This window comes from Carassius carassius, chromosome 36, assembly GCF_963082965.1.
Source record: "Carassius carassius chromosome 36, fCarCar2.1, whole genome shotgun sequence".
NCBI lineage: Eukaryota > Metazoa > Chordata > Actinopteri > Cypriniformes > Cyprinidae > Carassius > Carassius carassius.
In genome coordinates, this window is record NC_081790.1 from 11,231,657 (window position 1) to 11,257,351 (window position 25,695).

The following is a 25,695-nucleotide window of genomic DNA, read 5'->3' on the forward strand; positions in this document are numbered from 1 at the left end:
AGTCGTTTTATATTATGCTCTATCGTTTATATCCTGGTCTCGCAAAATACAATGTTTACGGTAATACTTTTTCATCAGTTGGATGACTGCAATCTTACACGCCATGGGGATGCAGGCAGAAACGTGAATAACATCATTGCGAGTGAATTGGAGACAGAACCAGGTGGCTTGGAGCAGAAGAATGACCAGCCAGGACAAAACGAGGAGCTCGTTCCTAAACAAGGGACTACATCTGTAGCATGGACACACGTTTTTAAGCACTGCAGTTTTAAAACAACCGATTTTAAGCCATTGAAACACAAACAACAGAGCTATATGCGTTCACGGTCTCCGTTTCTGTATGGGAGGAGCAATCTTTTTTTTTTTTTGCCATTTATTGGCTTTGAACGATTACATAAACACATATGTGTCATAATTCCCAGGTTTACAAGTATCTCATAAACACACAGTGATTTAGGTCTTGAGAGAGAGTAAACAACTGAAAAAGAAAACTCCTTTGTAACATTGTATCCGGACTTCTTAAAGGAGATGCTGTCCAATATTTGGCCTGTCTGCTATTCATATTAATCAAACAACAGCGAGAGAAAATATGAGATTTTAATATTCTAAAAACCTTTTAAAAGAAAAAAAAAACTATCGTTATCATGATACAAAATTACTTATCATGATATAAGATTTTGATCATATTACCCACCCCGTGTTCCTTTTAATTCTTTCAAGAACAGTGTAGTTGTTTCTGGGCTGACCTTTAAAAGCATTAGAGTGATGTATATTGTACTTAAATTGCCATATTTGAATATTTAAAGTTCTTGGCTTATTCATTTTAAGGTCAGATCTCTGTCGTGAGTGACATAATTATCGAGGTCATTATCAGGACATCTTGCGTAGCTTTTGCAGTTAGCTTTATTACTGCCCAAAGAGAGATCCCAGTGCTTCTTGATCCTTATCTTCTAGATAAGTTGTAATCGATTTCATGTAGATGAATGTTTTTTCGCGAGTTTGTCCTCCAAAGAGCCAATTAATGAAGAGATGGTAGATATCACCCCAGCATGGTTCAGTGGAAGCTATTTATTAAGTGATAGAGAACACTGAACTTTATAATCACAAGGAGCAATTCATCGTCTCTGTGCCCTCAGGTCAGAGATTTCATGACTAATGAAAGATTTAAAGGAATCATTCACCCACACATGAATATTTGTCCTCATTAGCTGGGTTTGCAACCATGTGTTTTCATGTGAATTTTGGGGTGTTATTATTCATTTTATTTTTAGTAAATTTATGTTAATATTGGATGGAAACCTCAATATTTAAATAAAATCTCCAAAACGTGCATTAAAAACATATGTATGCTATCATTTAAAAGTTTGGTGCCCTGCTTACTGAAAGAAAATGTATCATGGCTTACACATGAATATTACGCAACACAACTGTTTGAACATGTGACAGTGAATACCTGAGCAGCTAAAAATTCAGCTTTGTCATCACATGATGGCATTACATTTTAAAATATATTAAAATAAATAAAATATAATAATAAACAAAATAATAAACCGCTATTTCAATAAAATATTTTAGAAATATTTTAGCATGCTTTACAATTGCCTTAGGACAAGCATATATGTAGAGCATGTCATTGACCTACCTTTTGAAATCAAAGAGCCCTCTATTTACTGGATGTAGGTTACAGACAAGATGTACAAACTGACTAAATATGAGTGGCATGGCTAATCTGCAACTAAAATTAAGTGTTCATGACATTCCCCCCTCCTTTCTTTCTCAGTCTGCATGTAGCAGCCACACGAGGTCAAGCTGAATGCCTTGCTGTTATCCTGGCTCACGGGGCTGATGTTTCTCTGCAGGACACTTCAGGTCGGTAACAACTAGATCAGTGTGTTTTCTTTCATTGCTTTTATGTTACATTAATAGCACAAAATAAATAAAATGTAAATAACACATCTTGTTTTCTCCTATTCACATCAGGGTTTACTGCTTTACACCTTGCTGCCAAAAACAACCATTCTGAGTGTGTCAAAAAGTTGCTTCAGGTAATGTTTTTGATTGATTTTGAATCATACACTGAGAGTTCAATGTTCACAAACAGATGGAGCGTATTCAAATGGGAACAACAGCCATGTTTGTTGCCATGCAGTGTGTGCCAGCTAAACAAAGGAAGCAGATTTAGTTATGCCGTTTTGTTAACTAGCAAATCCCACGGCCTCCCTCTGTGAGCTTGGAGAGTGTTGCATGTTTGGATGTGTGTGGGCAGGCTGGCATGTTTGAAGACGGTTTGGTGGAGCGCCGGTTACCTTATGTAGTGTTTCTCTTTTATCATCATGGGCAACTCATTCTCCGCTCCATGTGATTCTACCAGAGCTGAACGGATCCCAAATATCCATGGCCTGTCAGCTCTGTTCACTAATGGGTGCCAGTATGGATTAAAAGAGGCATCGATATTAGCAATTTAACTTCAATTCAATATATTCACACAGTAGGTCTCATAGCCCCATACCCCCCAAAATTGGACACCAAAATCCAGAAAATATCCAAAATACTTTGTCTCTGTTTGAACATGCAATTTTTTTTTACATTTTTAACACTTATACAATTTTTTTTGTTAAATGTTTTGCATGAAAAGTGTGATCCAGTTATGTTTAAAAAAAAACAAAAAAAATGACGCTTTTTATCTAATTTAATAAATTAAGAATTTCAAGTAATGTTTTTTTTTTTGAACAGCAAATCTATGGTTTCACATTTAGAAATGATAAATTTAACACTTTAGTATAGTAACCAATTCTCACTATTAACTAGTTGCTTATTACCGTACTTGTTATTAACATATTGGCTGTTTATTACTACTTATAAAGCACATATTCTGCATTACCATATTCTACATCCCTAATCTTACCCAATAACTAAACTTAACAACTACCTTTCTATTAATAAGCAGCAAATTAGGAGTTTGAGTCAAAAGTTATAGTTAATGGTTTGCTAATTGCGAGAATTAGACCTTAAAATAAAGTGCCCATAAATAAAATTTTACACAAGAATAAATTAAATCGTAAAATATATTAAAATAGAAAACTCTTTTGATCAAATAAATGCAGCCATGAAGAACATCACAGATATTTTTCAAGAAATTAAACAAAACAATGCTGACCCCAAACTATTCTTTTTACCAGCATTAAACTTCCACCCTTAAAAGTGTTCATCAAGTGAAAAATGAGAAGTTATGAATGGTGTCATTTTATGGAGGAAAGCCTTGGAAATATATTCCCCTTCACACAGCCAGGCCGGCATTGAATTCATTAGCCTTTTCCCCCTGGAGATCCTGTGAAACAGAATAATTAACTGCTGCACTAATGAAAGGGCCTGACAGTAGTAATTCAGTTTCATCCAGCAGTCATAAACCAAGAGTCCTTACTTGGATTCCTAAGCACAACAAATGCTCTAATGTCCTCAATGCCTTAAGATTCTGCTGAAATTTTCCATGAATATGAAAGTACTTTCTAGGCTAATTTTCCCAAAGAGTAGATTGAAAGACTAGTCATTTCTAATGACAACAAAAGGGTCAATTCACTAGTTAAAAGATTTTTTTTATGGATTTAAGAGGACAAATGGAATCTCATTTACATAATAGTGGAAGTATGGACTAGAGGGTTAATTTCTGAGTCAGTAATCACATTTAATTGGACGTCCACATTAGACTCAATTTTTGGTCTGATTAGCTGCTGCAGTCAGATTTAATATACTGTATTACACCTTTCCTCTGATAATGCCTGTCAAAATAAATGCCTTGTGCCTGTTCATCCATGAACACCAGCATGACATGCTGTTAAATGTTTAATAAGAATGCACATCATTAACTCACATGAAAAAAAAAATATTCTGTGAAAAGTGTAGCTGTTTTGATTGAAAGGTTGTAATTGGTGTCTAGCTGTTCCTTCCGGGTAGAACATGTCATGGTGGTTTTAGATGAAGTATTTGAAGAAATAATTTAATGTGCTTCCTTCTATAGACTAAGTGTGTGGTGGATGCTCTAGACAGCTCAGGGAGGACAGCTCTCCATCATGCAGGTGAGGTTTACTTTAACACTGAGAGGAGCCATTCAAGGACAATCTACAGGCTTTATCTTCAGTATGACTTGTTTTTCTTTTATTATTTGGTTTAATAGACCTCTTTGGGGATTGATTGTTTGCTCAGAGTGGTATCGTGGTGTAAATGTGCACTTCCAAACATTAACCCCATGACTTTGCTGCAACAACTCTACTCCCAAGCAAACAATGTTATTGTGGACCATTTGCTCCAAATTGCTAGGTGTAGAGGGCAAACACACACACATTTATGTCCATCCACTGCATGAGAATAATGGCTGTGATTGGTTGAGAAATGGGACACAACATTATTAAAGGGGTCACCAATAATTGTTAGGGAATACGTGCTGTCACACACTATAAGCCTGGTTTTGGTCTCTGTGGGAAAGCTTAAAGTGTTTGCAGTAATTACTCTCTAAGGAGTTTGTTAGCCTGCTGTTAAACTCTTGTTTGTGTCTCTGTGGGGATAAAGAACTGCTTCTTATGTGTCCTCTCTTTCTTTCTTCTGTAGCTGCCAGCGGAGACACTATGATAGTTCAGCTTTTGTGCGAGCACAAGTGTCACGTCAATCTTAAGGATTCGGTATGTATGAGTCTTAAGCTTTCTGAACTGCTGAGAAAATGTCTTTCCAGTCTTTCTCTGCATGTGTTTTGCTGCAACTCAGAACTGCTTGTGGTCTACCTCAAACAGGTGCATTGTCAAACACAACTCCTCAAAGACTCTGTTCTCTGTGGGTTTGAATCCCAGTCCGGCTACATTGATTAAAATCCCCACGACACACTTGTGGTCCCTGTTACTTGAAGATTGCCTGTCCGAGGCCGTTTTTCTGCTCTGCTCTTGTCTTTTAGTTTTTCTTCAACAATGTGTTTTCTTTTATTCCTCTGAGAGTCTCACAGTGCTGCTTTTTAAATGGCTTCTGTCTGGGTAATGACAAGACAACTGACTAGTACAAAAAAAATAATTGTTTCCTTTATTTACAGGTAGTAGGCATTTTATTTTCATAACTCGGACAACTACAACAACAAAAAAAACTAGCATAATTTGCATAAAAAATTTGTATAATGAGAGCGTTAATAACTTTTATAAATTAATATTAAATGTTATTATAAATATTTATTATTTAAAATGTATACTTTGATATATGTAATACATATGCATAAAAAAACTGTTATACATTAAATACATTCCTATTTGTTCTCTTAGAATTTGTAAATATATGAAACATTCTGTAAAAATCTTGTTTCCATCCAGCTTTATTTTTTAATGTTGCAAATTTTGCATAAAGATATGTGGTTAGTTAGTGTTAGTATCTGCCACTCATTTTAACTTTTAACAATCATCCCATATATGTAGTTATATATAATATAGTTTTAAGTAACTAAAATACTTCAAAACAACATAAGAAGCAAAAGTATTTTAGTGGCCATCAGGCACATCCAGTGTATATTTTAATTGAGAAATAAATCCACAATTATTCACAGTTATCCTTTAACGGTAGAGTTCCCTTTCGATACTTCACTCGTACTGTGTCGCTTGATGCTATGGGAAAAACTTTTTCTCAGAGGACTGAAGCCTTTACAATCATGCAGTGAAACTGCATGGCCATTGGTTCGTGCAGTGAATAAAAAACTAACCAAAGGCTCAGCAGCAGAGCTGCACAAGCCTATGGCAAGGAAGCCCACCAGTGCCCGCCAGAATGTCCCGCTTCTCCCTCAGGAACGACAATCTTCTCTTCTCTGACCCATGAGACTTGAAGCTGCTCGCTGCGGACAGAAGCTGATTCAGCGATCTGTGCCGCTCTGCTGTTCTCGCTCTGCGCTTCTAGCCCAGGCCGCTTTCAGCAGCCGCGCAGTCCTCAGCTCGTCCCCTGCTGCCATCTGGTAAGTTATATAAAAGAGCAAATTTGTAGTGACATTGTTGCAAATGTTGCAGGGAATCCTGCACAATGCAGAAGGGCAGTGAGTGCTTTATCTGTCTGGGTAATGCCCAGAGAGATTGAGACTGAATGCTCTCTTTCAGAGTCTGAGTCTCGCTCCTCTCTGCTCGCTGACCGCCTTCTATGAAGGCAGCTCCGCTCTCCCATTTCTCCTCTCTCATCAAAGCTCAGAGAAAGAAACAACAGATTCACGGAGCTGAGCAACTGGATTTGAGTGATTTTTCATGGCTACATAGCCCGCGTGTTTCACTTTGCACACAGTGCTTTGATCTGCCAGTGAGTTTACACCAAGGATTAGCACTGATCCGGGTGGTCTCGTCTCACCCGTTCTCGCATTTTTGTTCTCCCAGTCACCTCAGAGATCGAGACGATAAAATTGTGGGGCTGAGAGACCAGGCTTGATTTGGTTTTTCACGCTGGTGTAGACCCACGTTTTCACTCTGCATACAGCGCTTTGATCTGCCTGTGTGCTTACACTAAAGGCCCCGACATACTTCAAACAAAGTTCGTTTTCATTCTTCGTTTGGGGGGAAAAATAAGTTTGAAAAGGTTGTGTTTCCAAACTTTCCAACATCCCCGCGCTGCTGGAGGCAGCATGTAGATTAATGTAAACATGTTTCACGACGCTCGCACGTTTCCCCATAAACAAAACAGCAATGAAATGAAGAAGTGTCGGCAGTCTAGGTGTGAGATGGGCCCCAATGGTCAGAATATTATAGACAAAAGAATAATGATTAGCAGTAGTAGATACTTCTTCAGAGTCAAGTATCATGTTTGCAATACGAAAGAACCCATACTACCTCTACCATACTACTACTGTTATTTTATTTTATTAGTGTTCATTTATTTTGTTAAACTGGATAAATTGCTACACCTTTTTATATTTTATGTGGTGTCATGATTTACTTTTGATAAAAACAAAGGTTTATTATTGTATATTCGTTTGGCATTTCATTTATTGTAGGCCTATACGCTTCAAATTTGCTTATTGAAAATAACAACAACAGTAGCAGTATGGTGTAACATTTATTTGAAACACATGTATTTGGTAATTGCTACCTTATATGTTTACTCTTTTCTTTCATTCTTTTCATGGCTTTGGAAAACTTGTCTCGGGTGTTTCTCTACGTTGCTTTTTGCATATCTCCGGGTCGTCGACACCAAGCTTTGTTGCAATTTCTTTCTAGGAATCAAATATTTTCTCTGAATCTTAAAAGTCTCTCCGCGAACAATTGTACAGGTGTGGATATTTGTGCCAGCTCAGTTCTAACTCTCCAGTGTATTCAGGAGATGTTGTTCTATGGTCCGACCTCTGTAGAATGAGGAAAAAAACATTGCATGTCAAAGAAGTTGGCGTTTCAGAACACAACCACCGATTGAGTCACCACCACGGACCAATAGAGGCTAAAGAAAAAAAAAAACTTTGTTTCGGTCTGATTTTCCTCCAATCCTGTAAAAGCTTGTTTTGTCTTCTGAACACAATTCAAGATATTTTGGTCTGCACAATGCCAAATGGTCAAGTATGAAAGACATCGTCAGAATAGTCCATCTGCCATCAGTGGTTCAATCTGAATTTTATGAAGTGACGAGAATACTTTTCGTATGCGAAGAAAACAAAATGACTCAACAATTTGTCTCATCTGTGTCTCTGCATTGCCGTAGCACCATTTTGGAGAACATCGGCTGAACACAAAGTACATAACTGTAATTACAGTTGTGAACACAGGGCCGGTTCAAATAGCGCCCACACAACCAGCCGCTGTTATAGCAATAAAAAGGAGACCAAATTTCCTCTTACACTTATCTCTTAAGACCCACAGCTCTTTTATCCCAGAAAATAGACTGATTGCAGGGAAGGATGAACAAACCCTGATGCAACTCCAGAGAAATATTTCATGCTAATAATGCATCAAATAGCTATGTTCTGTCTGGGGAGACTGCTAGTTGAAAGAGGCAACAGCTAAACAACGTTCATTAAGTGATCCTCTCTGAAATGTACAGTAGAGAAAGATGACTTGTGTTGTGTATGATTTATAATGAGCTGCTTTATCCAGAAAACAGAAGCATAACTTCCTTTTAAAGTCAAGTTTCTTTTAATAATTTTTTGCAGGTAGCAGAACAACATGCAGTTTTGCCTTTTGCATGAAAAATGTCCCAGCCTCTTTTACATGAATCAAAAGCAAGTAAAGTATCGAATATATATATACATTATGACTTACAGAATAATTCACTCTATTCACTTATTTTTTATTTTTTTGAAAATCTGCAAAAAATTTACTCTCTGTCAGGTTTTCAAAGATCTAGATGAGTTTACTTCATTGGATCAGATTTGGAGAAATTTAGCATTACATCATTGCTCATCAGTGGGTTTTCTGCTGTGAATGGATGCCTCAGAATGAGAGTTAGGGTTCGTATAAGGTGCTTAAAGTGCTTGAATTACTTGAATTTGACTTTTTGAAATTTAAGTACTGGAAAATCCTTGAAAACTGCTACTGTTTGAGAAGGCACTTGAAAAATACTTGAATACTTAATACTTGAGTACTTAAAGGGCAATATATGAAATAAGTGTTATTTTTTTCTTGATAAAACAATATTTTACATAAAATTAATGATGCAGTGAGTCTGACAGAGTCGTTTCGCCTGGCTTTTAGCAGCGCACGAGATTACTCTTTGAGGAAAGTTGTGTTTGTGGTAAAACTTTTGATAATGATTGTATTTTATTGTTCAGTCTTTAATTGCATGTAATGTTCGTTTGGGTTTCATTTTGGAACGCATATAAAGTCTGAAGCGTTTTGTGTTGCACTGTTATCATTTACAAGCGTGGAACGTATCTCCATCTCAGCAGTCTCAGGACCATAGGCTGTATAAAAACAGGCTTGAGACACAAACTTTTCCTCTGCATATGCTGTGAATTTGTGTTGCTTAACATTCATCTAGGAAAATCATGCATGTTATCTCACTAGATTTGTAATGGAAATCATATAATTAATCATTATTTAAACATCCTTGAATCAAGCTATGAAGTGAAGAATTGCCAGGCCGTTGGCACCCTAAGCAGGTATTTGTTATAATAAACTTAAGTTGGTTATGTTCATATTATGTATAGGAATATTACATTATTTTAACAGTTTGTTCAATAAATCATGTAATTGCTTGGTTTTGATGCTTTATTTGAACCAATTATTATTGTCTCATCATAGTTTATAGATAAATAGTCATACTAAAGCCCTTTTTTTCACTTAGGCCTATTTGTATTACTGGTGTTTTATTTGTATTTTTTAAAATAATTTCAAATATCAGTTTTTAGTATTTTATGTTTAAAATATCAAAACATTATTCATGCATTTGTAACCATAGATAAAGGTATTCCATGTCCCTCTGAGCTGCATTAAACAGAGTGTAAATGCATGTAAATGACATTTCTAATCTAGCTTCTGTGTTTCCTCTGCATTGCAAAGATACATTCTGTTGATGCTGATTTAATTTTCTTGGTAACAACCCAAATGCAAGAATCTGACTCAAAAGATGGTGCACACGTTTAGAAAAAAATGACTTAAAGGTAAAAATGCCCAAAAAACTTTAATTTATTAATTTCTATTACTGCTGTGAACTGACCACACAGAATATGAAGTCAGCTGTCCACGGTAGTCCTTAAGATATCAGCACAATAATTATCATTATAAACACAATCCCAGAATATTTTGGAGATATCTTTTTTTATCAATATCGTACACCCCTAACTTATGTCATTTAATTGATATAATAATTTATTGATAATAATTATTTATATTAATATATTATTTCATTCTTTTGACTTTAAAGGCTGAAATGTAAAGTTAATCAATTCAATTCAATTCAAGTTTATTTGTATAGCGCTTTTTACGATACAAATCGTTACAAAGCAACTTTACAGAAAATTATGTTTCTACAATATTTAGTAGTAGCTAGTAGTTTGTGCACGTTTGACAGGATTTTAGAAAAAGAAAAATAATAATAATAATAATAATAATACAAGACGTAGTCAGCTAGATGATGAACTATCAATATTATTAATTAATAGTAATTATAGGATGCAGTCACACATGTAGCAATAATTGTTAGTTCTGTTTGTTGATTCAAGGTTAGCATCATCTGGGGTCCTCTGAGGGTCAGCATCATCTCTTCTCAGGTGTTCTGGATCCAGACTGGAGCTTGTGTAAATCCTAGTTACCACGGGATGTAAATCCCGTGGCAAAACATAGAAACAAAATAGAGACATCATTAGCATAGCTGCTGATCCAACAAAGTAAAATTAGTTTAACCCAAGCTAAAGAATAAAAATGCAGATGCAACTACACTCACAATTTAAGAGATACATTATTCGAATGCTTGGCGAAAGAGATGCGTTTTTAATCTAGATTTAAACAGAGAGAGTGTGTCTGAACCCCGAACATTATCAGGAAGGCTATTCCAGAGTTTGGGAGCCAAATGTGAAAAAGCTCTACCTCCTTTAGTGGACTTTGCTATCCTAGGAACTACCAAAAGTCCAGCGTTTTGTGACCTTAGGGTGCGTGATGGGTTGTAGCGTGGTAGAAGGCTAGTTAGGTATGCAGGAGCTAAACCATTTAGGGCCTTATAGGTAAGTAATGATAATTTGTAACTGATACGGAACTTAATAGGTAGCCAGTGCAGAGACTGTAAAATTGGGGTAATATGATCATATTTTCTTGACCTGGTAAGGACTCTAGCTGCTGCATTTTGGACTACCAGTAGCTTGTTTATTGACGAAGCAGGACAACCACCTAGAAGTCCATTACAATAGTCCAGTCTAGAGGTCATGAAAGCATGAACTAGCTTTTCTGCATCAGAAACAGATAACATGTTTCGTAGCTTGGCAATGTTTCTAAGATGGAAGAATGCGGTTTTTGTAACATTGGAAATATGATTTTCAAAAGACAAATTGCTGTCCAATATAACACCAAGATTTCTGACTGTAGAGGAAGTAACAGTACATCCGTCTAGTTGCAGATTGTAATCTACAAGATTCTGTGTGGTGTTTTTTGGTCCAATAATTAATATCTCTGTCTTATCCGAATTTAATTGGAGAAAATTATTTGTCATCCAATCTTTTACATTTTTAACACACTCTGTTAGCTTAGATAATTGGGAAGTTTCATCTGGTCTCGTTGAAATATATAGCTGAGTATCATCAGCATAACAGTGGAAGCTAATTCCGTATTTTCTAATAATATTACCAAGGGGCAACATGTATATTGAAAATAGAAGGGGACCTAGGACGGATCCTTGTGGCACTCCATATATTACTGATGATAAATGAGATGACACCCCATTTAAGTAAACAAAATGGTAGCGATCGGACAGGTAGGATCTAAACCATCTTAGAGCCTGCCCTTGAATACCTGTATAGTTTTGTAATCGATCTATGAGTATGTCATGATCTATGGTGTCGAACGCAGCACTAAGATCAAGTAAGACTAGAAATGAGATGCAGCCTTGATCTGACGCAAGAAGCAGGTCATTTGTAATTTTAACAAGTGCAGTTTCTGTGCTATGGTGGGGCCTAAAACCTGACTGAAATTCTTCATACAGATCATTTTTATGCAGGAAGGTGCTCAATTGAGCAGACACAACTTTTTCTAAAATTTTAGACATAAATGGAAGATTTGAAATAGGCCTATAATTTGCCAGTACACTAGGATCTAGTTTTGGTTTCTTAATAAGAGGCTTGATAACCGCCAGCTTGAATGGTTTTGGGACTTGACCTAAAGATAACGACGAGTTAATGATATTGAGAAGCGGTTCTTCGGCTACAGGTAACAGCTCTTTTAGTAATTTAGTGGGTACAGGATCTAATAAACATGTTGTTGGCTTAGATACAGTGATAAGTTTATTTAGCTCTGCCTGTCCTATATTTGTAAAGCACTGCAGTTTATCTTTGGGTGCGATGGATGAAACTGAAGTGTTAGACGCTGTAGAATCTACATTCGCTATTGTATTTCTAATGTTATCTATTTTATCAGTGAAGAAATTCATAAAGTCATTACTATTTAACGTTGGTGGAATATTTGAATCAGGTGGCGTCTGGTAATTTGTTAATTTAGCCACTGTGCTAAATAAAAACCTTGGATTGTTTTGGTTATTTTCAATGAGTTTGTGGATATGCTCTGCCCTAGCAGTTTTTAGAGCCTGTCTATACCTGGACATACTGTTTTTCCATGCAATTTTAAAAACTTCCAAGTTAGTTTTTCTCCATTTGCGTTCAAGACTACGAGTTACTTTCTTGAGAGAGTGAGTATTACTGTTATACCATGGCACAGTACGTTTTTCTCTAACCTTTTTCAATTTGATGGGGGCAACAGCTTCTAATGTATTAGAGAAAATAGTGCCCATGTTGTCAGTAATTTCGTCTAATTCATGTGTATTTTTGGGTACAAATAGCAGTTGAGATAGATCAGGCAGGTTATTTGCGAATCTGTCTTTGGTGGCTGGAACAATAGTTCTGCCCAGACGGTAACGCTGAGACATATAGTTAATATCAGTTATACGCAGCATGCACGATACAAGGAAATGGTCTGTAATATCATCACATTGGGGTACAATATCTATAGCAGTAAGATCGATTCCATGCGATATAATTAGATCTAGTGTATGATTAAAACGATGAGTGGGCCCGGTGACATTTTGCTTGACTCCAAAGGAGTTTATTAGGTCAGTAAACGCAAGTCCTAATGTATCATTTGCATTATCAACGTGAATATTAAAATCTCCCATGATTAGCGCCTTATCAACTGTAACTAGAAGGTCTGAGAGGAAATCTGCAAATTCTTTTAGGAATTCTGTATACGGCCCTGGTGGTCTATACACAGTAGCCAGAGCAAGAGATACATTAGATTTCTTTTGCATGTCTGACAGTGTAACATTTAGCAGAAGTATTTCAAAAGAGTTAAACCTGTATCCTGTTTTCTGGGTAACATTGAGAATATCACTATATATTGTTGCAACACCTCATCCACGACCAGTCTGACGGGGCTCATGCTTATAACAGTAGTTTGGTGGAGTAGACTCATTTAGACCAAAATAATCATTTGGTTTTAGCCAGGTTTCAGTCAAGCAGAGTACATCAAAACTATTTTCTGTGATCATTTAATTTACAATAACTGCTTTGGGTGTGAGTGATCTAATATTTATGAGCCCAAACTTTAAAAATTGTTTTTGTTCATTTACTTTACATTTTTCTGGTTTAATTACGATAAGATTTTTTCTAGATCCTACATTATATTTTGACCTCACTATTCGGGGAACAGACACAGTCTTAATAGTTTTTACAGCACAAGTACTTTTATCATTTAAGCGGGTGGAACAAAACTCATCATAATAGTTATTAGAGAATTGTCTTACTAGTCACATGGAGCGAAGTGTCCTGGAGATGTTGTCAGAGAGCAGCTCCGCTCCGATTCTGCTGGGGTGTAATCCATCAGCGCGAAACAGCCTAGGACGCTCCCAGAAAAGATTCCAGTTATTAACAAATAGCAGTTTCTGTTCTTTACACCATGACAACAGCCATTCATTTAAAGCAAAAAGTCTACTGAACCTTTCGTGTCCTCGTCGATACGTCGGCAGTGGTCCTGACACGACGATCGTCGCCGCGGGCGTCGTGCTGCGAACCGTCTCGATCAGGCTGCTGAAGTCCCTCTTCAGCGTCTCCGTCTGCCGCAGCGTGGTGTCGTTAACCCCGGCGTGAAGCACGACCGCTCTGGGGCTCTCGTCGACCTTCAGGATCGCGGGTATCTGTGCAGAAACATCGAGAACACGAGCACCAGGCAAACAATGAGTGTGCACTTTACCTTCGGCTAACGTAGCACTTACGTGTCGGACGATGGAGTCTCCGATGATCACAGCGTCGCGTCCTGTCTCGCGGAGGGGAGCGAAGCGGTTCCGGATGGAGATGTCGAAGGCAGGAGGGGGAGAAGTTGTCGCCCGGGACCCGGCTCGCGTCCTCCGCTGTGGATGCACCCAGGGTCCGTGGTGTCCCGGCGTCGCAGTGAAGGACATCTGGGAAGATCGCGTCCTGGGTGCACCGGGCCTGTGCAGAGAAACACACGGAGTAGACGTGGTGGGACTGTTAGCAGATCGCTGTATACTTACCCCGGACTTGTGAGCGTCAGCCCGGGATGATTCCAGCACGGTTTTCCGCTCTCTCAGCTGGGCCTGCCTCACCTCCAGGTCGCGAATCTGCTTTCCCACGGCCTCGAGCTCGAGCTGCACAGAGTGGAGACATTCATCCGCCATTAAAGCAAGTAGCAGTGAGTACAGCAGTGGTAATGTGTGTGAATAGAGTATTAGCAATGTTAGCGCAGTTAGCTGCAACCACGCCGCTGATGCTAACGGGCTAAAAGCTAATAGCGGACCCGGGGAGATCAAAATAAAACTAGTGATAGCGAGGCGCTCTGATTGTTTTTGTTGTAGAATACAATAGAGGATATATTCACACGTTATATAAACGGAAACGATGATGTATAAAATTGATTTTTGAGTTAAAAATAGTCAATGAAAAGAATATAGTGACGGAGCTCAAACGCAGTACAGCCGCCAACAACAAACAGGAAGTGACGTCCTCAAACAGGAAGTGACGTCCTCAAAATCATTATATGATTATAAAATCATTTTATAAAACTTTGCTTTTGTGGGAAACTTGTATCTGAACTGTAAATTATGCTTTTTACAGTATTATTTTGGTATTTTATGGTACTTTATATGGTACTATAGACATTGCCCTACCCCGCTCATATGGTATTAATTTTCAGGTCTTAAAAAAGGTCTTTAAAAAGTCTTAAATTTTATCTTAAAAATCTTGCAGAACTATGTCATAATTTTCCAAGTGTATTATAGAGCTTTCTTTATTCAGGTCTATCATGTATTCATGAAAAAAAAAATCAGTTTCAAAAAAGAAAACAGTATTTTGCCATAACATTCTTTTTACCATACATTTACATTTATGCATTTATCAGATGCTTACAGTGCATTCAGGCTAACATTTTTTACCTAACGTGTTCCCTGGGCATCGAATCCACAACCTTTTACACTGCTAACGCAATGAGCCACAGGAACAATGACGTTTTTAAATGTTAAGTTGCCACAGTCATTGCATGCTTTTGTGCTGCTCTTTATTTGTACCATTTAGTTTTATTGGTTTATTAGAATTTGAAAGATAATAACAATATTTTTGATAAGTGAGATCTCTTTCATTCAAAATTTCATTTTGCAGTTTCTGTACGAACCCTGGAGAGTTCAGACAGCTGATAAAAACATCACAATAATCCACAAGGCTTAATATCATTAGTTAACATCTTGTGAAGTGAAAAGTTTACTGCATTCACTGCAGAGAACACATTGATGAACAAGTGATATCTTGCTAAATTTCTCAAAATCTGTTCCATTTCTGTTACATTATCATTTAATAATTTAGCAGATGCTTTTATCCAGAGCGATTTAGAATGAGGACAATAGAAGCAATCAAAACAACAAAAGAGCAACAATAGATAAGATTTACATCTTAGATGGCTTGAGGGTGAGCAAAATATTAATTTATACATTTTAGGGTGAAATATTCCTTGAACCCCGTGCTTGTCTGTTTTTATTGCACATTATCACCTATTGTCTAATTCACACATCTCAATTGTCATAATGTCAGCAGCTTCAATGTATTAAAGCATTTTTTTCTTCTCAAGCTGTAAATTACTTAGAGACAGAGGGTAGGTGTGGGAGGCAACGAAACCCTCAAGCTGTGGCTCTCTAATTTAGACAACCATGACTGAAGAGCTTCAGCAGACAAAAATGAGAGAGGGAGAGAGAGAGAGGGAGAGGGAGTTAGAGCAGAACATTAGATGCTGCTTTCGGTCACTGATTATCCACCATCGTCATCCTCTGAGGCAAGCCTGACACAATTTTGATGATTCTCGCCCACTCAGCCCATTGCTTTAAACATGCGGAAATACCTGCTTTCACTGCTAAATTATTAAATGTAGCCAAACTAATGTTGCAGTAGCATTCTAGGCTCGAGCACAAATGATATTCCTTTGATGGGCACTTAGAAAACACTGGGCCTTATTTTCAAAAACTAGGCTGTTAGCAGTAGGCGAATTAACTGATGTGTTCCTTTTCTGATTATAAGTCTTCTTGGAGTTTTCATTTTAAGCTGGAAAATGGATAGAAAACTTTAAACCACCAAAAGCTTAGCAAAAGCCACTGGGTCTAATTTAGAAATCTCAAACCTGCTACTTTTCCTCTTATTTTCCCTTGCAGCATATTGGATGCTTATACCCTCAGGAGTATAAGACATGCAGTGTGTGCATAGATTACTAATTTACAATGCAAAAATGTGGATATTTAATAGGGATAATTCAACAAAATATAACAAATTCTGTCATAATCTTTCTATTGTTAATGTCATTGCAAACTCACACTGTGACTTTTTTCCATTGAACACAAATTGTGTCATTTTGAAGGCTCTTTTTCATGCAGTTTCAATGAAAAGCAAATGACGCGGAAAAGCACCATAAAAAAAAAAATCATATTGTCTGGTTGAATGAGGGTGAATAAATAACAATTTTAATTTTTTAAATACACTGTAAGACAAAATGTGCCAAAATTTTACCTTTAGATAAAATGTATGGGGCAGTCACTTGGAGGGACACATTTGTATCTTATTTAATCCTAAAAAGTGAATATTAGTACCTTAGAGTAAGCTTATAACAGTGTTCTTTTTCAACATTTAGGAGCAGAGTCAGAAACAGAGCTGGGTAGATTACTTAGAAATTGTAGTCTGTTACTGTTTCCAAATTACTTGGCACAAATTCGTTAGTAAAATAATCCATTACATTACACATTTTAGGTAATATAATCAGACGATTACTTTTGGATTACTTTTCACCTAACCTGTTTATCGCATTGATTTAAATAAGATAATCTTTCCAAATTTATATAAAAAAAAGAGAGAGAGAGAGAAAATATTCCATTCTTTGTTACTGACCATATTAAGTGCATTAAACATTTTTTTTTTCTTTTGAAGGAACTGCAGGGGGTTTGTGAGTTTAATAAAAAGCAAGTAATTAATTAAATCATAATGTAAAATTAAATCATTTAAAACATCAATCAAAATAAAACACTTACTAAAAAAATGAAATATTCTGTTTGTTTACCTGCATGTCATGTGACCACTAACCAACGTCAGAGAAATGTGAACATGCAAATGTGATACTTATTACCTTAAAATATCAGGGGTACTTCAAATAAATGTTTTATGTGAAAGAGGTCTGGCTGAAAAAAAGTTTAAGAATCCCTTCATTATATTTGTAAGAAATAAAATGAATATTTGCATTTTAATGTGTTTGAAAGACAAAAGCCTTCCAAAGACATGCATGGTTAAATAATGTACTCGGTGATAAATCAAATAAAAATGAATGTGTTCATCAGTAGTTGATACAATGTTGAGAAAAAAAACAAAACGGAATTTTCTTTCTTTTTTTTTTTTGTAATTCCAGTGGTCAAATGCTGTGTGGCCTCTCAATTTTCTGTGTAATGATCACCACCCGACTAGTGACTGGTCTTTGTGTGTACGCACACAAAAGTGGAAGACCTTCTGAATGTGTATTAATGGTATGCTATTACAAAAATAAATAAATACATTTTACAAGATGTAAAAGAAAATAATAAATAAAATGAATAATTTGTTATCGTGTCAATAATATGCAATCAATAATAAAGTAACCGTTATCTGATTCCAAGTATTTTCAAAAATGTAATTTAATCTAATTACAAGAAATTAATTTTTGGAATCTGATTATGTAATCGAGATTACATGTAATCAGTTACTATCCAGCTCTGCAAATAAGGTATAAATATTTTTCTGAGGGTGTAAAGAAAAACAGTTTAAAAAATCATGCCTGTAAGAACGTATACTTAGTATTTAGGGTGTTTACTTTTTTTTGCGCAATAGCATGGCAACACCTTATAAAATGCTTTGTTGGATACATTGTTCTCTGAAAACCTGTTTTAAGTTAAGACTGATGTATGTATTTCTTCATTATGTAAACCAACCAATCATTTCTGATACAATTATCCTAATGTTTTTATAACAGTGACTAAGCCATTATAAAATTGGCTTGGTTGTGAATGCCCTTGAGGTAAATGTTGTAAGCAAACTTTCTCAACAGCAGACTTGTGCTGTGTTTATCAGTTAATCAGTAATTGGGATTGATGAGGTTTGCTGTGAAGAGAGAAATGGCTTGGGCTTGTGAAAAAAAATGTTGAACAATTATGTTTTCATGTTAGTTTGCCTATAAAATGTCAATGGACTTGAAGATCGCTCTTAGAATGTACAAAAAAATGTGACTTAAAACACCTTGATGTTATTCGTAATAGCTAATTATTGGTAATAATCATTATATTAATAATAATTAATGAATAATTACCAGTTATTATTGGTAATTGCTAATTATAGCTAATAGGTAATTATTGTATGTTTTATCACCCAAATATTGGGCACACAAATGTTCCTCTTAATTTGAATTGCAATTATATCATTCCCTGACCTGTTGGGTTGAGCGCTGACCTTCCAGATGTCTTAAATGTTAGCTTGTTAAATTTAATCTCATTCTGACTCTTCAATACATGCCAGGATAGAAACCAGCCAGAATATAGGATTTTACTAAATCATTTCATTTTATTCTTAATGCCATATGAGCTCAAAACATCCCCTGGACTGCAATGACTAAGCATTTGCTAGTTAAGATACAAAATGAAAAGCATCTAAATAGGACATTAAATCTTTGTTGTATACCTTAAACACGCACAAGCTTAAATAGCTTATGAAATAAGGTTTTTGTCTGTACCATAAATGAGCACCAAAATAGTGTCAAGTTTCCTCACACGTTCCAGGGAAAAACCACACCATGTTGTGAGCTTACATAGAAAGTCTGGATATGCACCTCTTGCTTCCTGAAGAAAAAAAAGTTACACTCATTTTTCTTTATAAATTCTTCAAATATAGCATAATATCAGCAGAATTTAAAACAATTCCTTATAGCTCACTATGTTTAGCATGCACAGTCTGTTGTCTTGTTGTTGTTGTTGAGGTTTTAACTGAGAAAACCTATGCATTTGTGCAAAGCTGTACAGAATCATGGTGCAGATCATATTTAGCCATCACCCTAAATATGCTTGTGATGAGGTGTCAGTTTTTCTTACTGTGGAATTATTGGCAGAACCCCTGTGACCTTTGGGGTTGCCGGCAGTGAGCATTGAGCTCTTCCTTTCACTGTCAGAGTATTGTTTGCCCAAGGAAATTTCGGAAATGAAAAGTAGAAATTATCACCTTTGTGCATTAATCTATTACTCTATATCTTGTAGAATTTAATGTGAAGTGAAAAGTGAGTGAAAGTGACATACAGCCAAGTATGGTGACCCATACTCAGAATTCGTGCTCTGCATTTCACCCATCCAAAGTGCACACACACACCGTGAACACACACACCGGAGCAGTGCGCTGCCATTTATGCTGCGGCACCCGGGGAGCAGTTGGGGGTTCGGTGCCTTGCTCAAGGGCACCCAAGTCGTGGTATTGTTGGCCCGAGACTCGAACCCACAACCTTAGGGTTAGGAGTCCTACTCTCTAACCACTATAATTTTTGGTTATAAATGTCTTGCTGTTTAATGCCAGTTCTGTCTAATGTACTGTCTATTAATGTAACAGACTCTTATCATGCAGAAGATGAAGAAGAATTATGTTGACTTAAAGCTCTTTTTCATTTAGGATGGCTTCACGCCCCTGCTTTTGTCAACTAGACATGCACATGCAGAGGTCTGCCAGAGTTTATTGGACTGGGGCGCTGACATCAACGCTAGAGACAAAAATGGCAGGTATGGTTCTGGACATTAGTCATAATACCGAGACTGCAGATGAGAAAAGTTCTCTGTTTAAACATTACCTCCTGCTATCATAAAGTGCCAAGTGAGCTGAATAAACTAAATTGGGATGCCAACAGTATAACTAAACTGTGGTATAATTGCGTAATCCATCTTAAGGAAGTACATACAGTATACTACCATTCAAAACTTTTGAATGAAGTCTCTTAAGCTTACCATATTTTAGAATATTATTATGATTTAAAAACAGTTTCTATTCTAATATTTTATAAAATGTAATTTATTTTTGTGATTGCAAAGCTGGATTTACAGACGTCATTACTCCAGTCTTTACAGTCACATGATCCATCAGAAATCATTCTAAATTGGTGCTTATTTATTTATTGTTTATTTATTCGCCAACCTTCTGAATGAAAGTGGAAGTGACATGCTGTTATCGGTGCAGAACTGCAGTGATGTTGGCCAGTGAGAGCAGCTGTCCGGCCGCTGTCGAGCTGCTGGTGCAGAGGGGAGCTGACCTGCAAATGATTGACTCGTTGGGCCACGACAGGCTCCATCACACCAAACTATCAGGCGGCAGCGAGGTCCGAAACGCTCTCAACACGGCCTTTCACAGACAGCAGTCTGAGTCAGGTAATCTATGAATGCCAATGTCATGCCAATTAACACAATTTGGTTGTAAAGCTCACATTCTAAATTATGATTAAAATACTATTGGTCATTATGCAATTACACATAGTTATTGCTATTGCTGTTACTATTGTTAGCAAGTTGTTATATGTAGCATGCCATGGACATTATATAAAATGTGTTGCTCTTCTGTAATAACCAAATGACACTGCACTCAATAACAGTAACATATCTTCACGTACTATTGTCAGATCTGTGGTTTAACCAATTTTACAAGAGCTAGTGCTGTTGTACTGAATATGACATCAGCACAACTGAGATTTGGCTGTAACCACAAGCCAGTTGTTGTTCAATGTAAAATATTCACTGGGATACACTGAGGAAACCTTGGGATTTGCAACATCATTGTTTTCCTCCCAGTGGTATTAAATAAAAGAAACCAGTTTATATAATATTTTTTGTGGATTGTCATCTTGAATGTTTTCCTTTCTTTGGCCTTCAGAGATTTTTAGCTCAACATTGCCATCTAGTGGCGTTTTTTTTAAATACCTCTTTCTTCCACACATATCCAGGGAGTGAAAGGGAGAGTTAATAAATATATTTGCAGAATTTCTCAGATGTGTTTGTGAAATAATGAAACAAGGAAAGATTAGGACAGCATGACTAATGTTAGCAGCAGCAATGACATGCCATTTTAATTTTCCCCACTCCATGTTTTCCCCTCCTGTATCTTTGTATGAGCAGATAAGAGTTCAGAGAGAACCCCTCAGGTAAGCAAGTTAATTTTAACTTCATTTATTTTTATCCCCTCAGACTTTATGGTTTTCCTAATTGTCTGATTGACAGAACCTGCAAAGGTTCTTCGTAGATGCTTAAAATTCACAGTTTAACTGAATGCTTAGTTCACTAGTAACACTAGTGTCAACCTCAAGAGAGGATTTTGATTGAATGTTCCTTTCTCACATTTGACAAACATTCCCGCAATGCACAGTCAGAAATATGCTCTGGCATTTGCCTCACGCTGTAGTGATAATTGTTTTCTTCTTCCAAACTAAGTATACAGTGTTTATTTCACTAACCACTTAAACACTTTACTTCGTCTTCCTATCTCTTTTTGCCACTCTTCTTATTCCGCACACAATCTCAGCATGGTCAAAAGTTAAATGAGGACAGAAGCTCCACCCCCAAAAAGAGAAAAGCACCTCCTCCTCCCATTAGCCCAATCCAGGTAAAGGCACATAGTGCTGAATCTGTGATCTCTGCACTTTCTAAAAGACTTGGATGCAATTATTTATTTGATGACTTCTGAATGCACAGCTGATAATTAACAATTTTTCTGTGTCCATTATGCCCTTAAGCTTTGCCTTTCTTTCAAGCTTTCCTTTGTCTTATTTTTCAGTCGCCTGGTATCATCTCTCCTCAATATTTTACTCCATCTGAAACTCCTTTGTCCAGCAAAAGTGATTCATCCAAAAGATTCAATTACAAGGTAAAATAGTGAAGTGTTAAGGTGTATTTGTACAAGTAAGATGTGCTGAAAACGTAAGTATAAATTAAGTATATAATATTGAGTGAAATAAGTATATTTATTATCATTAATTATAATATTGATTGTGATAATGTAAATAATAAAAAATATATTTTTACATTATATTTTACATATTTTTAACAGCTAAAAACATTTTAAAAAGCTAAAAGTATTATTAATCATTGATTAATAAATAATTATGTGATGTGTGTGTGTGTGTGTGTGTACCTATGTGTATATATATACATTTTATATATATTGCTGTCTGACAAACATTCATACAGTACTTACCATTTGAAATGTAGTCTAGGTAGGCAGCATATTAGGTTGTGTTAGCTAATCCATATTCATGTTGCTGTTATTTTTTGTTCATTATTCAATGACATGATTAACTGGGTATTCTTCACTCCCTGTTTGTTGAGGGGGAGGAGGAGCTGAAAAGTGCTGTACTGAAGGAAGAGATCGAAAAATTGCATGAGGAAAAATGCATGCTACTCGAGACCATTGAAGATCTGAAGCAGATTGTGGAGCAGACTGAGCCCAAGGCGAGTACCGCATAGCCCTTTAATATTCCTTCATGTGGCGGCTGCTTTGATCTTCAGCCACTTTTGCTCTCTGGAACCCATTTTAACAGCTGCATTTTTACTGGCCCTGGCCAGGTGAAGAACCTTGCTTTAGGGGACACAAAAGCAGACCTCTCTTCCACACCACTGGTTTTGGACTCAAACTTGTGAATGAGTTTTGTTTCAGTTTACGCATCATGTTTGAATTTTAACTGGTGACTCAAACCTTTGGGTCTTTTTTCTAAATGTGACCTTACAGAATTTTTGGTGTCCAAGGCCCACTAAAAAAGTATATGTTTTAAAATAATCTCTTGTCATCCTCCTGTTTTGAAACAGATTGAACACTCTGGGAACGCAGATTCAACGTTGATTGCAGCCCTGCAAGCAAAGATAGCCTCTCTCTCTCTGGAAAACCAGCAACTTGCCCAAATAATAAAGGTAACTCACCGTAAAAATTGTGATTGCTTTACAGATGACATGTAATTTTTTCAGTTAAATAAAATCGTTGTAGGATGACTTCTTTGAGTTAAGATGGCCTGTGTAAACACTGGGAAACCTGTTTGGAAATTTTTACAAATTTGTTTGGTTGGTGGAAATTGCACACAGTACTATTAAGCAAAGAGCATTTGGAAATAATTAAGTACAAGTCATTATCTTTTCTAACTGAGCAGAAACGTCCAGCTCCACAAGGAGAGGAAGGCCAGGGAAGTTCCCGTCCAAACAGCATTGAGTCTAATGCCTCGTACCACTCCACCCGTGCTGACTTCGAGCTCTCCAGCGAAGTGCATATCCATACTGGTGATGAAGAGGATCTTTCAGAGTTGTCTGTTTTGGATCTCAGTGGTTCGTCAAACAAACATGAGATTGAGGAGGACACAAGACTGATTGCGGATAAAGAAATCGGACTGCTACGGGGCGCGCTGGAGAATCTGCAGGCCAAACTTCTAGAGTCCAGAATGGAGAACCGCACTCTTCAGGCCAGACTAAACACTGACTTTGAAAAAACTGAAGTTGCATCTAAAAGCATGGGTGAAGAGACCCAAAAATGCCAGGAAGCTTTGCAAGAGTTACAGATGAGGGGAGATTCTGTGAGTACACAAGAGGACAATGTGGTGCAGAAGTTTCAGTATTTGAAGAGCTGCCTGGAGCAGGAGGTCAAAGAACTGAAGGGAAAGTTGTCCGTATCGCACGAGGAGCGAAAGCAAGATGCTTGTTTGATAAGGGATCTTCAGGCTCAGCTCAAAAGTGACCGTCTATCTGAGGAAGAGCGTCAAGAACTGAAGAACACCTACAGCACTTTGGTGGAGAACATCAACCAGGAGAAAGCACTGTTGATCGAGAAGTACAAAGAGTCTCAAGAGGAGATCAGGATGCTCCAGGAGGCCCTTCGAGGCACTGTGCCGGTGGAGGCTGCTGCCAAAGACTTTGAAGAGATGAAGACAGAGCTCGGTGAGATTATCGATGGGCTGCAGCTGCGGCTTTTAGAGCTCTCAAAATCGTACAGTGAAGCCAAAAGCGAGCTTAGCATCGCCCGCAACCAGCTGCAAACCAAAGCTTCAGAGCCTAAGGACAAAGCAGATGTGGCCTGTGTCACCAAAGAGGAGCATGAGCAGAAAATTCAAGAACTGGCATTCAAGATGAAGGACATGCAGAAGGTATTGAAGGACACTGAGGTAAAGCATCAAGCGGCACTTAAAGAAATAGCACAGGTTAAACAAGACGCCGAAATCCAGGCTCAATCATCTGTAGCTATTGCAGACCACACCCAGGTTGTGGCCTCCTTGGGGAACGCCATCAAGAACCTTGAGTCGGAAGTTGAAGTTCTTAAAGAGCAGCTCGACCAGAAGACCTTGCAGATGGACACTTTGCAGAACAGACTGACAGTTAAAAAAGATGTAACTCCAAATGATTCATTATCCCGAATGGAATATGAGCAGATGAGGGAGAAGCTGGGGGGTGAGATAAGTCATCTGAACCACCTACTGAAGGATGCTCTCAGGAAACAGGATGAGATGGCTCTGGAGGTGACCGCTGCTTGGCAGGAGGTGAAGGACGGCAGAAATGAGAGAGAAACGGCACAGGAGTTGGCAGTGAGCAGGGAGCAGGAGTGCAGTGCATTGGGTACCAAGTACAGGGAGGCTCAGGAGGTTGTTGTCCAGCTGAAGAAGCAGGTGGAAAACCATGTGATATCTGAGCGAGAGAAGAATAAAAAGGTGATTTTGATTCTTCCACTCTCATTTCTGTCTAATTGATGCGGATGTGTCATGTTAACAACTGATGTGTCATGTTTGTTAATTATTTACAGATCGATGAGCTCTCAAAGGAAGTTTTGAAGTTAAAGGATGCTCTGAACAGCCTTTCACAGCTGTCTTACACTAGCACCCCTAAGAGACAGCAAAGCCAGCAGGTGGACTCACTCCAACAGCAGATCAAACAACTGCAGTATCAACTTGCTGTATGTTACAATCCTTGTTCTGCTTTAAAGAAATATAGCAAGTGAACTGTTCAAAAGTTTGGGGATGGTACAATTTTGTAATGAATTTTAAGAAGACTCTTATGCTCACCAAGGCCTCATCTATTAAAAAAACACATTAAAAACAGTAATATCATGCAATTGGAATATTTCTTGTTATTATCCATGTTGATAACAGTTGTGTTTCTATTTCTATAAATAGAGAAAGTAAACATCTTCTATAAGTTAACAAAAACATAAATGTCTTCACTGTTACTTTTGATCATTTTAATGCATCCTTGCTGATTAAAAGTATTAATTTCTTTCAAAAGAACATTACTGGCCCAGATATTTGAACAGTATTGTGTAATCAACAAAGAAAATGAAAAGTGGTATTGCATGAGCATGACATGCTCTATACATATGTTCAAAATTGCTTTCCAAAAATATTCAAAGCAGTTGCTTTCTTTTCACAATAGGAGTCAAAGAAACGTCACCATGAAGTTGTCTCAGTCTACCGGATGCACCTTCTTTATGCTGTCCAGGTTTGTATTTATTTATAATCGGTCAAT

The 25,695-nt window shown here is 37.2% G+C and overlaps 1 protein-coding gene across 1 annotated transcript in view; it reads left to right on the top strand.

Annotated features, from left to right (window-relative positions):
- rai14 (retinoic acid induced 14) overlaps positions 1–25,695 on the top strand; it is a 49,804-nt gene that overhangs the window by 22,232 nt on the left and 1,877 nt on the right. The window contains exons 4-17 of the mRNA XM_059526222.1: positions 1,781–1,869; positions 1,981–2,045; positions 4,016–4,073; positions 4,603–4,673; positions 19,838–19,944; positions 20,396–20,583; positions 21,325–21,350; positions 21,728–21,808; positions 21,980–22,069; positions 22,531–22,653; positions 23,008–23,109; positions 23,343–24,884; positions 24,977–25,126; positions 25,603–25,668. Of these exons, the coding sequence (XP_059382205.1) occupies positions 1,781–1,869; positions 1,981–2,045; positions 4,016–4,073; positions 4,603–4,673; positions 19,838–19,944; positions 20,396–20,583; positions 21,325–21,350; positions 21,728–21,808; positions 21,980–22,069; positions 22,531–22,653; positions 23,008–23,109; positions 23,343–24,884; positions 24,977–25,126; positions 25,603–25,668 (2,758 nt within the window). The remainder of the gene's footprint in view (positions 1–1,780; positions 1,870–1,980; positions 2,046–4,015; positions 4,074–4,602; positions 4,674–19,837; positions 19,945–20,395; positions 20,584–21,324; positions 21,351–21,727; positions 21,809–21,979; positions 22,070–22,530; positions 22,654–23,007; positions 23,110–23,342; positions 24,885–24,976; positions 25,127–25,602; positions 25,669–25,695) is intronic.